The sequence below is a fragment of the Podarcis bocagei genome (assembly GCF_964188305.1).
Source record: "Podarcis bocagei genome assembly, chromosome: 2".
NCBI classification, from domain to species: Eukaryota; Metazoa; Chordata; class Lepidosauria; order Squamata; family Lacertidae; genus Podarcis; species Podarcis bocagei.
The window spans coordinates 24992248-25004568 of record NC_138126.1 but is presented as its reverse complement, the minus strand read 5'-3'; the positions used below and the strand labels follow the sequence as shown (position 1 = coordinate 25004568).

At 48.2% G+C, this 12321-nt stretch overlaps 1 protein-coding gene across 3 annotated transcripts in view; it reads right to left on the bottom strand.

The window, feature by feature from the left end:
* Positions 1 to 12321, bottom strand: part of CPNE9 (copine family member 9) — a 63918-nt gene that overhangs the window by 18476 nt on the left and 33121 nt on the right. For 2 of the 3 annotated variants that reach the window (XM_081182784.1, XM_081182785.1), the window contains 4 exons: positions 10996 to 11099; positions 9543 to 9647; positions 8292 to 8333; positions 4172 to 4247 (listed from right to left, as the gene is read on the bottom strand). In XM_081182784.1, coding sequence (XP_081038910.1) covers positions 4172 to 4247; positions 8292 to 8333; positions 9543 to 9647; positions 10996 to 11099 — 327 coding nt within the window. Of the gene's footprint in view, positions 1 to 4171; positions 4248 to 6409; positions 6669 to 8291; positions 8334 to 9542; positions 9648 to 10995; positions 11100 to 12321 lie in introns of those variants that run through there. The other variant, XM_081182786.1, reaches the window with a different exon arrangement.

The following is a 12321-nucleotide window of genomic DNA, read 5'->3' as shown; positions in this document are numbered from 1 at the left end:
GTCGGCAATCCCCTTCCTGCCTGACATCCTTCATCCACCTTCATTATTCTAAATCATGCTGGCAATCAATCATAGGGGATTTGCCTCATTCCTTTTTAATAGACAAAGCCACTACTAGAAATCCAGATAACTCAAAAGTGATCCTGTGGGTCCGGTTTGCCAGCAAAAGAAAAAGAGAGAGATGAGACCAGCACGTCCTCTCAGATCCAGTCACTTTTCTGCTGCAACCGTTTTTTGCTTTAAATTCCTGTCTAGGGCAATTATCTAGATTGCAGTGCAATATGGATTGTAGTGCATTTCCTTCTGGGGGGCCAGCCGGCAGCTTCCTTGAGCATCCCAACGCTCTTCTGTTTGTGTGGCAAAATACACCGTGTGACCCCATGCTAGGAATGCAGGCAGACGCCCCACTCAGTCACCAACAATTTAAAAATGCTACATGAGGCAGGATGATTGGGCTAAATCTGGCGAGAGTCGGGGCGGGCCTTGTGGAGTTCATGAAGGGTCTCCTCCATGCCCCCTGTGCCCATACTTTTTGTTACGTTGTGGGTGAACATATCAGGACACAGCGATTCTTCAAACAGTTCTTGTTTATTCACAGGCCAGAACAGAACTGAACTGAAGGGTTCAGTCAGCCTGCTTATATAGAGCTCCAGTACAACGTAACTGTAACAATTTTCTAAAACTATCCAATCACTGAACGTCATTTTCGATCCCTTATTTGCATAACTATCTACAGTATCCCCCTGCTGGCCCAGGGTGAGAACTTCAGTACATAACACTTTTTGTCTCAGCAACGGAGTGGGTACCACAGAGATATCTGTTGGCCGTTTCAGATTGCCACAAGCGGAGAACTGCCGCCCTGCAAATAGTTTATATGCGGAAATAGTTCCAGATGCCGGGGCCCAGATTCAAGGAAAGACGCACTCCAGCCTGGCTCCCCCACTAGTCACTAGCCAACCCACCTTCTTGGCTGCTGCCTTACAGACCCTGCAGCCATCTAGTTCAGGGCTCGGCAAAGTTTATCTTGCCTGGGCCAGAACGGTCCCAGCGAGATCCCTCTGTGGGCAGGATTGTGTGAGTGCATGAGCGCCCATGCCTCTGATTTCCAGCGTCTGCGCATGCGCAGATGTGATTTCTGGTGCCGCAGAAGTGAGTCCCTGTGCCACAATGCGCTGGTTCAGCACAGCGCGAGAGCAGGCAGCTCAGTTTGGGGCTCATGGGCAGGTCAAATGACCTCTGCTGGCTGCTTCTGGCCCATGGGCCTTAGGTTGCTGACCCCTGATCTACAGCAGTTCAGTGGTGAGAACCAGCATGGTGCAGTGGTTAGAGTGTTGGACTAAGACCTGGGAGAGCAGGGTTCGAATCCCCGCTCAGCCACAACGCTCCCTGTGAGCTTGAGCCAGCTACTGTTTCTCATCCTAACCTACCTCACAGGGTTGTTGCGAGGATAAAATAAGAAAGGGAACCGTGTAGATCTTCTTGAGCTCCTTATAGAGGAAGGGTGGGATAGGAAATAAATAAACAGAATACACTGACGGCCAGTTGCTCTCCAGAGAAGTCTTTCTCAGCCAGAGACTGAACCTGGAACCTTTTGCATTCAAACCTGATGCTCTGCCAGCTGAGCTATGGCTTTCCCCCAACCTGGTGCCCTCCAGATGTTTTGGACTACAGTTCCCATCATCCCTGACCCTTCTGGCTGTGGCTGATGGGAGATGGAGCCCAACAAAATTGGGAGAGTGCCAGGGATTGGGATGGGCAAGCGGAATTTTGGGGTGGGGAGCAGCCGCTGTTGGGAAAATTCTTTCCTTCACACATCCATATACAGTCAGACTTTGGATCCCTAACACCTTGGTACTCGGATGTTTTGGCTTCCGAATGCTGCAAACCTGGAAGTGAGTGTTTACGAATGTTCTTTGGAACCTGAATGTCCGATGGGACTTCCGCGGCTTTCGATTGGCTGCAGGAGATTCCTGCAGCCAATCAGAAGCCATACTTTGGTTTCCGAACGTTTTGGAAGTCGAACGGACTTCCAGAACGGATTCCGTTCGACTTCCAAGGTACAACTGTACAGTGGTACCTCAGGTTACATACGCTTCAGGTTACAGACTCCGCTAACCCAGAAATAGTGCTTCAGGTTAAGAACTTTGCTTCAGGATAAGAACAGAAATCGTGGTCCGGCAGCGTGGCGGCAGTGGGAGGCCCGATTAGCTAAAGTGGTACTTCAGGTTAAGAACAGTTTCAGGTTACGTATGGACCTCCAGAACGAATTAAGTACTTAACCTGAGGTACCACTGTATATTACTGAACACAATGGTAACTTTTTTAGCATATACCGTGCGACGTGGCTGCATGCTAAATATATTATGCGAAGCAACTCTGAGCACGAGCAGAGTCTGCCTGCCAAGGCATCCCAAAGAAATCTTGTTTGGTATCCCACCTCCCGCCAGCCCCTAATGCTCCCCCTATTTCTCATAACGCCGCACGCTGAAGTTCGCTGTGAGCAGATTCAGGATGATTATTTATTCCCTCTGCCAGATCAGAGATGCTGGATTTTATTAAACTGCAGGCGCAAACTGTGCAACATCACCCAAAGTGATAATAATACTTATTGAGACAGCATCATCTAGGGTGGGTATGTACATGGTTTGTTCTCAATACAAAACAGTTAGGGCGGGGGAGGAATAATGGGAGTTGAGATATTGGAAACCATTAAGCAGTAGCTGGGGAGTAATGACTGGGTTGCCAACTGGCCAGAAAAGAAAAGAAACATCTAAGAGCTCAGGGGTAAAGCACCTGCTTTGCACACAGAACGTCCTGGGTTCAATTCCCTGCATCTCCAGGCATGGCTAGGAGTGTCTGCACCTTTAACCCTGGAGAGCTGCTGCCAGTCAGTGTAGACAATATTGAGCTAGAATGATGGAGCAATGGTCTGACTCAATACAAGTCAGCTTCCAAATGCAGTCCAGTCTGCTCCTAAGAACGTGCTTTATACCGGGTCAGACTATTTGTCTACCTAGCCCAATACTGTCTACTTGGATGGCAGCAGCTCTCCAGGGTTCTTTCCTATTGCCTGATGTAGTTGCCAAGGATTAAACCTGGCGCCTTATGCATGAAAAGTACCGTATAGGGTGCACCTAGTTTTTAGGGGGGGAAATAAAGAAAAAAAATTTCTCCAGGCTTCAGCGAAAGCCTGCATTCGCTCCATAGGATGCACACACATTTCCCCTTCATTTTTGGAGGGGAAAAAGTGCGTCCTATAGAGTGAAAAATACTGTATGTTCTCTGACTCTCAGCTGCGGCCCCTCTTCTGCCTTCAACTGATCAGCCTGATCAGCAGAAATCAAGTGCTGAAGCTTATTGCAGCATGGAAAGAGCCAAAGCCATGGGTAGGCAAACTAAGGCCCGGGGGCCGGATCCGGCCCAATCGCCTTCTAAATCCGGTCCGCGGACGGTCTGGGAATCAGCGTGTTTTTACATGAGTAGAATGTGTCCTTTTATTTAAAATGCATCTCTGGGTTATTTGTGGGGCATAGGAATTTGTTCATTTTTTCCCTCCAAAATATAGTCCAGCCCCCCACATGGTCTGAGGGACAGTGGACCAGCCCCCTGCTGAAAAAGTCTGCTGACCCCTGGCCAAAGCTTATCACCTATTAATTGTTGTGGATCAAATCACCATTAAAGGGACATTGACAGGGGCCAGTTCAAAAGCTGGCAACTAAGGCTGCACACCACCTGTTCCTTTAAAACACATTCAGAGTATGTTTTCCCCCTCAAAGAATTCTGGGCCCTGTAGTTTACTCCTCACAGAGTTACAATTCCCAGCAATCCTTATCAAACTACAGTGCCCACAATTCTTTGAGGGAAAGAGTGTGTTTTAAAGGTATAGTCTGTACACAGCCTGAAAAAGTCCACAGTGGAAACCAAATCCAGACCATGGCCTTCATTCTTTTGAGCTTTCCCCCCATACCAATGGGGACTAGAAACATGAAGTTTTTACAAAAAACAAGAACAGCACCATTCACAGCTCCTACAAGTCTGGTACATTCAGAGGATTCCACTCTAGAAACACAATCTGTTGATTCAAGTTACAACTCTAGCCATGCAAAAAACAACCCCACAAACAAAAACTAGCGTTGCTCAGTGTTAAGTATTTAAGTTGAAAGAAGCTTACCTCATAGACGGTGAACTGGTTCTGGGCCCGAGAGAGCTCTCTGTAGCTTGTGGCAAACTCCCCGATAAAATCATGGCTGTTGGGCCAAAGAGGAAGAAACAGTTCAGCCAATTGGTTCTGGCACAGTCTTACACTCATGTCAGAGCTCAGCTATTTAAGCATACCTGCTTGAAGGCACCCCCGTGTTAAAACAGCTGCGCTGGCTGTCAATTCAAGCACCCAATTTGAGGTGCTCAAGTTAGTGTGCAAAGCCCTAAATGACCTGGGCACCGAACACCTGGAAGTCTGTCTCCTCTCCTACAGATCCTCTTGGGTGCCAAGATGGGCAGAGGGAGTCCTATTGGTAGTTCCTCCGCTTTCAGAAGCTTGAGGTGGGGCAATCTTGGAGAGGGCATTCTCTGTAGTAGCCCCTAAGTGGTGGAGCTTCCATCCCACAGATGCTATATCCTGGCATCTTTATTATACAGCTTCTCCTGGGATTGCTGAATATGCATCTCTTTGCCCTGGCTTTTGACCCATGAGGTGCATATTTTGGGGAGCCACCTAAAAACTGCAACTGAAAGTTGTTTTAAATTGTTTCTATATTGTGTTTCGGGACGCGGGTGGCGCTGTGGGTTAAACCACAGAGCCTAGGACTTGCCGATAAGAAGGTCGGCGGTTCGAATCCCCGTGGCGGGGTGGGCTCCCGTTGCTCGGTCCCTGCTCCTGCCAGGGAAAGCACGTCAAAGTGCAAGTAGATAAATAGGTACCGCTCCGGCGGGAAGGTAAACAGCGTTTCCGTGCGCTGCTCTGGTTCGCCAGAAGCAGCTTAGTCATGCTAGCCACTTGACCCGGAAGCTGTACGCCAGCTCCCTCGGCCAGTAAAGCAAGATGAGCACCGCAACCCCAGAGTTGGTCACGACTGGACCTAATGGTCAGGGGTCCCTTTACCTTTATATTGTGTTTCAATGTTGAGTTTCAATGCTGAAACGTGCCCTAGGAAAATAGGCTGAAGGATGGGTAGTAGTAGTAGTAGTAATAATAATAATAATAATAATAATAATAATAATAATAATAATAATAATAATAATTTATTATTTGTAGGGACGCGGGTGGCGCTGTGGGTAAAACCTCAGCACCTAGGACTTGCCGATCGCATGGTCGGCGGTTTGAATCCCCACGGCGGGGTGCGCTCCCGCTGCTCGGTCCCAGCGCCTGCCAACCTAGCAGTTCGAAAGCACCCCCGGGTGCAAGTAGATAAATAGGGACCGCTTACTAGCGGGAAGGTAAACGGCGTTTCCGTGTGTGCTGCGCTGGCTCGCCAGAGCAGCTTTGTCATGCTGGCCACGTGACCCGGAAGTGTCTGCGGACAGCGCTGGCTCCCGGCCTCTAGAGTGAGATGAGCGCACAACCCTAGAGTCTGTCAAGACTGGCCCGTACGGGCAGGGGTACGTTTACCTTTTACCTTATTATTTGTACCCCGCCCATCTGGCTGGGTTTCCCCAGCCACCCTGGGTGGCTTCCACAGAGACCAAAAACATACTAAAATGTCATACATTAAAAACTTCCCTGAACAGTAATAATAATAATAATAATAATAATAATAATAATAATAATAATAATAATAATAATTCCAGAACACCAAGCATTGAGCTCCTACTCCCCAAGACAATCTCAGCTACTTCACCCATTCCAGTTCTCACCAGAGACTCTTTGCTTTTCTAGAAGAGTGGTATACCTATGAGCCTTGAATCTCAGGGTCGTGGGTTCGAGCCCTGTGTTGGGCAAAAAGATTCCTGCATTACAGGGGGTTGGCCTAGATGACCCGTGTGGTCCCTTCCAGCGCTATGATTCTGTGAAAGGCTGCTAGACTTCAGCTGCCATCTCAGGCCCAGACAAAATGGCCATGTTAGCTGGGGTTGATGAGATTTGGTAGTCTAGCAGCAGCAGCAGCAGGCCACAGTTTCTGCACTCCTGCTTCATAGATCTACATATACACCAGAACAACCTTGGCCAACTTAGTGCCCTCCAGGCTGCAGCAGATTGAGATGGTAAAATGTACCAGTCCAGAAAGCAGGCGGGGAAGGAGATAACTGTTTCTGAGTGCTCTCCTGCATTCAGAAACAGAAACCTGCAAGCAGGGAATTAATCACAGCAGGGAGTGTGCTGAGGTAAAACCTCTCTCTCTCTCCCTTATTTCTCTCTCTCCCCACAAACTGCAGGTCCTTTCAGGGGAGCATTAGAAATGGTATCTCCCACCTGCAGCCGGAAGTGGTACAGTTCACTCTGCCACCTTTCTCATGCATGGATCTTGGCCCTATTCAGAAAGAAAACAGAGGCTGTGATATATATATATTTTGTAAAGAACTGCACAAAACGGGAGCGCTGAAAGCACTTTCGGGTCGAATGTTTTTGAAAGGGCCTTGGAAGCCGGGAAGGGGAAGAGCGGAGATATTTCTGCAAACAGGAGCAGAGTGGATGCTCTCAGGGAGCCCTAACGCAGAGGCAGATCCCTCCGTTGCTTCAGGGCAACTCTGCTTTTCTGGCCCTAGTGCTGTTCCTTTATTCTATTCGCACAGTGCTTTCCTCACTTTTATGCCTATGTGCCTATTTAAACCTTTTATGCCTATGTGCCTATTTGCTAATAATGTCATACGGTGGTGCCTCGCAGTGGCGTAGCGTGGGGGGTGCAGGGGGGCCCGGCCGCACCGGGCGCAACATCTGGGGGTTAGGGTTAGGAGGCGCAAATCCACGGGTTAGGGGGCGCAAATTACTTGCCTTGCCCTGGGTGCTGACAACCCACGCTACGCCACTGGTGCCTCGCAAGATGAAATTAATTCGTTCCGCGAGTTTTTTCGTCTAGCGAATTTTTCGTCTTGCGAAGCACGGTGTCGGAAAAGTTTTGGAAAAGCTTCAAAAATCACCAAAAACCTCAAAAAGGGCTACCACACCGCGTTCTATGAGTTGCTCCTCAAAGTCAAGTCGCAACTGTATTAAGGGTGTTAAGAAAAAGGAAATAAACTTGCAAAAAACGCAAGACGTTTTCGTCTTGCGAAGCAAGCCCATAGGGAAATTCGTCTTGCGAAGCAGCTCAAAAACGGAAAACCCTTTCGTCTAGCGAGTTTTTCGTCTTGCGAGGCATTCGTCTTGCGGGGCACCACTGTATTTGCTACATTAGATGTCCTGGGATGGTTCTCCCTTAGCCCTGGCCAAGTCTTCCTTGCTACTTCCAGCCTCAGTTCAACACAGAACAACTCAATTACTTTGAAAATGGTGTTGTTTGGGATTTTTCTTCTGCTGCTTCTTTATTTTCATTATTAAAGTCAGAGTTCATCAACCTGGACTGTGACTCTCTTAACCCCACAGCCAGCATGTGGGGCTGGTGAGAATTACAGCCCTGAACATCCGCAGGGCACCGGGTTGGCAGAGACTAATTCAAGCCTAAATAGCTGCAGTCCTATACACACGTAACTCAGGAGAAAACCCTGCGACTTCAATGTGATATATTTCCAGGCAAATGATTCTTCAGCATCAACTTTGTTGGACTGGTCATGTTGTTTGGATGCCTGATTACCGTCTTCCAAACAATGACTCTATTCCGAACTTAAAAATGGAAAGTGTAATGCTGGTGGTCAACAAAAGAAGTTTAAAGACTCAAGGCAAATCTAAAAAAACACAGTATAAACACTGACAACTAGGAAACACTTGTCTGCGAGTGCTCCAATTGGAGAACAGCCTTTACCAAACGTGTCATGGACTTTGAAGATGCTCAAACTCAGGATGAAAGAGAGAAGGCACGCTTGACAAACCCTCTCAATGATCAACTCCTGCCTGGAAACCTATGTTCCCACTGTGGAAGGACGTGTGGATCCAGAATTGGCCTCCACAGTCACTTACAGACTCACTGTTAAGACCGTGTTGCTCACTGTTAAGACAATCTTACTCGACTATGAGTGATTGCCAAAGAAGAAGAAATAAAATATTTCCAAGTAAATGTGCACAGGACTGCACTATAAAATCACACATGTATGTGATTTATATCCTGATTTGAGTGACTGATCCTCAAAGTGACCCATAGGTTGGTTCTCCCACAGAACTAGAGAATGTTCTAGAGACTATGCAGACCCCACCACCTCCTCACCTGCCATCCCGGTCCCAGTCAAAGACGTCAATCTTCACCGTCCTGGAATGCAAGTGACAAACCAAGGCTGAAAGAAATATTACGGTTCTGAGAAGGTCCCCGACTTGCGGGGCTTGTGTGTGTGAAACTTTTCCCCAACGTCTGATCTGTTTGGGTGCTCTGTGAGGGCCTTTGTCAGAAATACTCAACCCTTGGAGCTCACCCTGATGCCATACACAGGAACACAGACCGCTGCCTTAACCCAGCAATACTGCATGTAGCTTAGTACTGTCTACAGTAGTGGACAGAATCTCTCTTTAGAATTACAGGCCGGGGTCTCTGCCATCCCTATGTGGAGATTCTGAAGTGTGGCTTTTTCTCCTGTTTGTCAAGATACCTGATAATGGTTGCTGATTGCAGGGCCATTCCTTTGAAGTGGTAAAAATACCCTAGTTTCTGAAACCATGGTCACAGACCTGCCCACCCCCCTCCTGTTCATACACAAAATATGCTCTTTCAACAGGATTTGAAAGATTTGTAAGTGAAAAGAAAGGTTGGGAAAGCGTTCCCCTCCCTGCCCCCCTCAAGGCACATCCTTCTACCTCAGGGGAAATATTTGCGGTCACTAAGACAGGCAAGATGGCTTCAGGATTGTTCCATGTGCTAAAACAAAGTGCCTTATTGTTTCCAGAGAATACAGTGGTACTTCGGTTGTTGAACATACAGTGGTACCTCGGGTTAAGTACTTAATGCGTTCCAGAGGTCTGTTCTTAACCTGAAACTGTTCTTAACCACTTTAGCTAATGGGACCTCCTGCTGCCGCTGCGCCGCCGGAGCACAATTTCTGTTCTCAACCTGAAGCAAAGTTCTTAACCTGAAGCACTATTTCTGGGTTAGCGGAGTCTGTAACCTGAAGCATATGTAACCTGAAGCGTATGTAACCCGAGGTACCACTGTACGGTAATCTGTTCTGGAAGACCGTTTGACTTCCAAAACGTTCGACAGCCAAGGCGCAAATGTTGGTCAGCAAAGTCAATTGATTTAAAAAAAAAAAATACAGCCGAAGTCATTCGACTTCCGAAAAGTGTTCAAAAACGGAAGCAATTACATCCGGGTTTTCGGTGTTAGAAAAAAACGAAACGTTTGGCTTCCAAGATGCTCGAAAACTGAGGTACAGCTGTACTTCTCAATTTTGAAGGAAGTTTTTTTGTAGTGCGGCCCACAGTGTGTGTGAGAACCTTACAATTATCAGAACGGTATATAAACTCTGACCTGTCATAGTCCCCATTGCACAGGGCCCGCACAGGGATGGAAAATGGCTGCCACACGGGATTCAGGTTGTTCTTCACGACCTCCGTCTTGTGGCAGATGGTGAACCTGGAACCAGGAAAAGGGTCATGGCAATGGGCACAGGAGAACAGGAAGCGCTGCTGTGTGTCTTTGTGGGCATGGCGGCAGAAACGAAAAGGCAATATAGGCATGGCGGGAAATATGGATGGTTAAGGGTTATGACTTGGGCAGGCCGTACGATACGTTAGGGATTCATCTCATGAGCACAAGGGTCCTGTACTTCTAGCTACATCTAAGCAGAAACCATAAGGGACGCGGGTGGCGCGGTGGATTAAACCACAGAGCCTAGGACTTGCCGATCCGAAGGTCGGCGGTTCGAATCCTCGCGACGGTGTGAGCTCCCGTTGCTCAGTCCCAGCTGCCAACCTAGCAGTTCGAAAGCACGTCCAAGTGCAAGTAGATAAATAGGTACCACTCCAGCGGGAATGTAAACGGCGTTTCCGTGCGCTGCTCTGGTTTGCCAGAAGCGGCTTAGACATGCTGGCCACATGACCCGGAAGCTGTACGCCGGCTCCCCTCAGCCAATAAAGCAAGATGAGCGCCGCAACCCCAGAGTCAGCCACAGCTGGACCTAATGGTCAGGGGTCCCTTTACCTTTAAGCAGAAACCATAGACCGCAGCACGTGTTTAGCTGCAGATCTCAATATTTTCCTTTCTACTACACACGCATTAAAAAGCATGTGTTTTGGTGAGCGTCTGTCCATATCTTGCTCCTAAAGCGCCCGGCTTCCCCCAGAGAATCCTGGGAACTGTAGTTTGCTAAGGGTGCTGAGAGTTGTGGGGAGACCTCCATTACCCTTCACAGAGCCACAATTCTCAGAGCTCTCTGGGAAGAGGGATTGGCTCTTGAACAACTCAGGGAACTGTAGCTCTGTGAGGACAATGGGGGGGGCGAGGTCTCCTGACAACTCTCAGCACCCTTAACAAACTACAGTTCCCAGGATTCATTGGGGCGAGGGAAGCCCTGTTTGAAGTGGTACGATGCTGCTTTAAATACGTAGTGCACATGGAGCCACAATGTAAAATGGAATATGAGTAAAGCGCAGAAACTGATGTATTAGTTTGCTGCATTGCAGGGGGGTTGGACTGGATGACCTTTGGGGTTCCTTCCAGAGCTACAATTCTACTTGTGTTGTATTCAGAGTCCTGGGAAATAAGAACCTGGACTCAGACCACTCTTATTAGGCAGGAGGTATATTTTAGAGATCCTTCCTTGCTTACAGCTACACGCAGGCTAGACCTTCTTCCTTCCAGAACTCCCCTCTCCCTCTGCCTACTGCAAGCCCGGAGCATTCTGGAATTCGTGTTCTGGATCAAGGAATGGCTCTGCCACAAACATTACAGTTAAGGCGGGTGTCAGGTATTTCTTGCGTACGTGCCATCCTCGTTGCTGCGGTAGAAGACAAGGAAGGGGTCGGATTTGCCAAAGAAATCCTTCTTGTCCAGCTTGTTCGCACACAGCTGCATGGTGATAATGTCCTGGAAGGGAAAAGCTATATCAGATTGAGGTGGGGACATCCTCAAGACTAATATATGCATAGCCCATGGGACTGGCAGAGCGTAAGGCAGGAGGACAACAGCAGGTGGCGCCAGAACCCATGAGAGGCACAGCCGCAGCCAATCGTAGGCAGGGCTAATGAATTATCATTTTGTCTCCGCCATCCTCTTCCTTACAAGGGCAACACTGAGACCAAGGAGGAGGAAGTTTCCTGGGGTTTCCAGGGAACTGACTTTGGCAATCCCACCACCCATTGAACCTAATGTGTTTTGACCATACGGGTGGTGACCACTCTGCATGGGGGGCGGGTTTGTTCGTGGTCCCTGTGCATGTTGGCGCAAGGCACATAATAATTTTTTATTGAATTTATATACTGCCTTATACCCAGAGGTCTCAGGGCGGTCGGTTCACAGAACAAAATCAAAATATAAAACCACAAGATATATTGTCAAAATAAAAGCAATAACCCCTCCTCAAAAAACCCCCCAGGGGCATTGTTGTTGTTTAGTCGTTTAGTCAGCGGCATTGTTGTTTAGTCGTTTAGTCGTGTCCAACTCTTCGTGACCCCATGGACCAGAGCACGCCAGGCACAAAAGGGGCATAGGAGGTGCCATTTTAAAAGGGCATGAGCCCCACCCCCCAGTTCTGCCCCCTTTGTGCCCTTCTCCGGGTCCTAAAGGACACATGTGTCAGTAGTCGCGCATCAGTTGGATGTGTGCAAAACAGTCGCTGCCTGTTTCGGCTTTAGGTGTGATCCCTGGAAGGTAACCCCTGTGTAAGTTGTGGGCTTACTGTAGCGTGAGGACAGAGTCAACAGCACAAGCTTAGTGCAAGCGGTGCTGTGTTTGTAGAGTGAACAGTTTGTGGGTAGAAGAAACCGATACGGCAGGGGGAAAAGCAGAAAGAAAGCTTTATAGCCTGAAATCAAGGAGGCGTCAGGTGATGTACCTGAAGCATACTGAAGTGGCGGTCAGCATATAAGAAGGGGCTAAGGCAGGGGTCAGCAAACTTTTTAAGCAGGGGGCCAGTCCACTGTCCCTCCGACCTTGTGGGGGGCTGGACTATATTTTGAAAGAAATATATGAACGAATTCCTATGCCCCACAAATAACCCAGAGATGTGTTTTAAATAAAAGAACACAGTCTACTCATGTAAAAACGCCAGGCAGGCCCCACAAATAACCCAGAGATGCATTTTAAATAA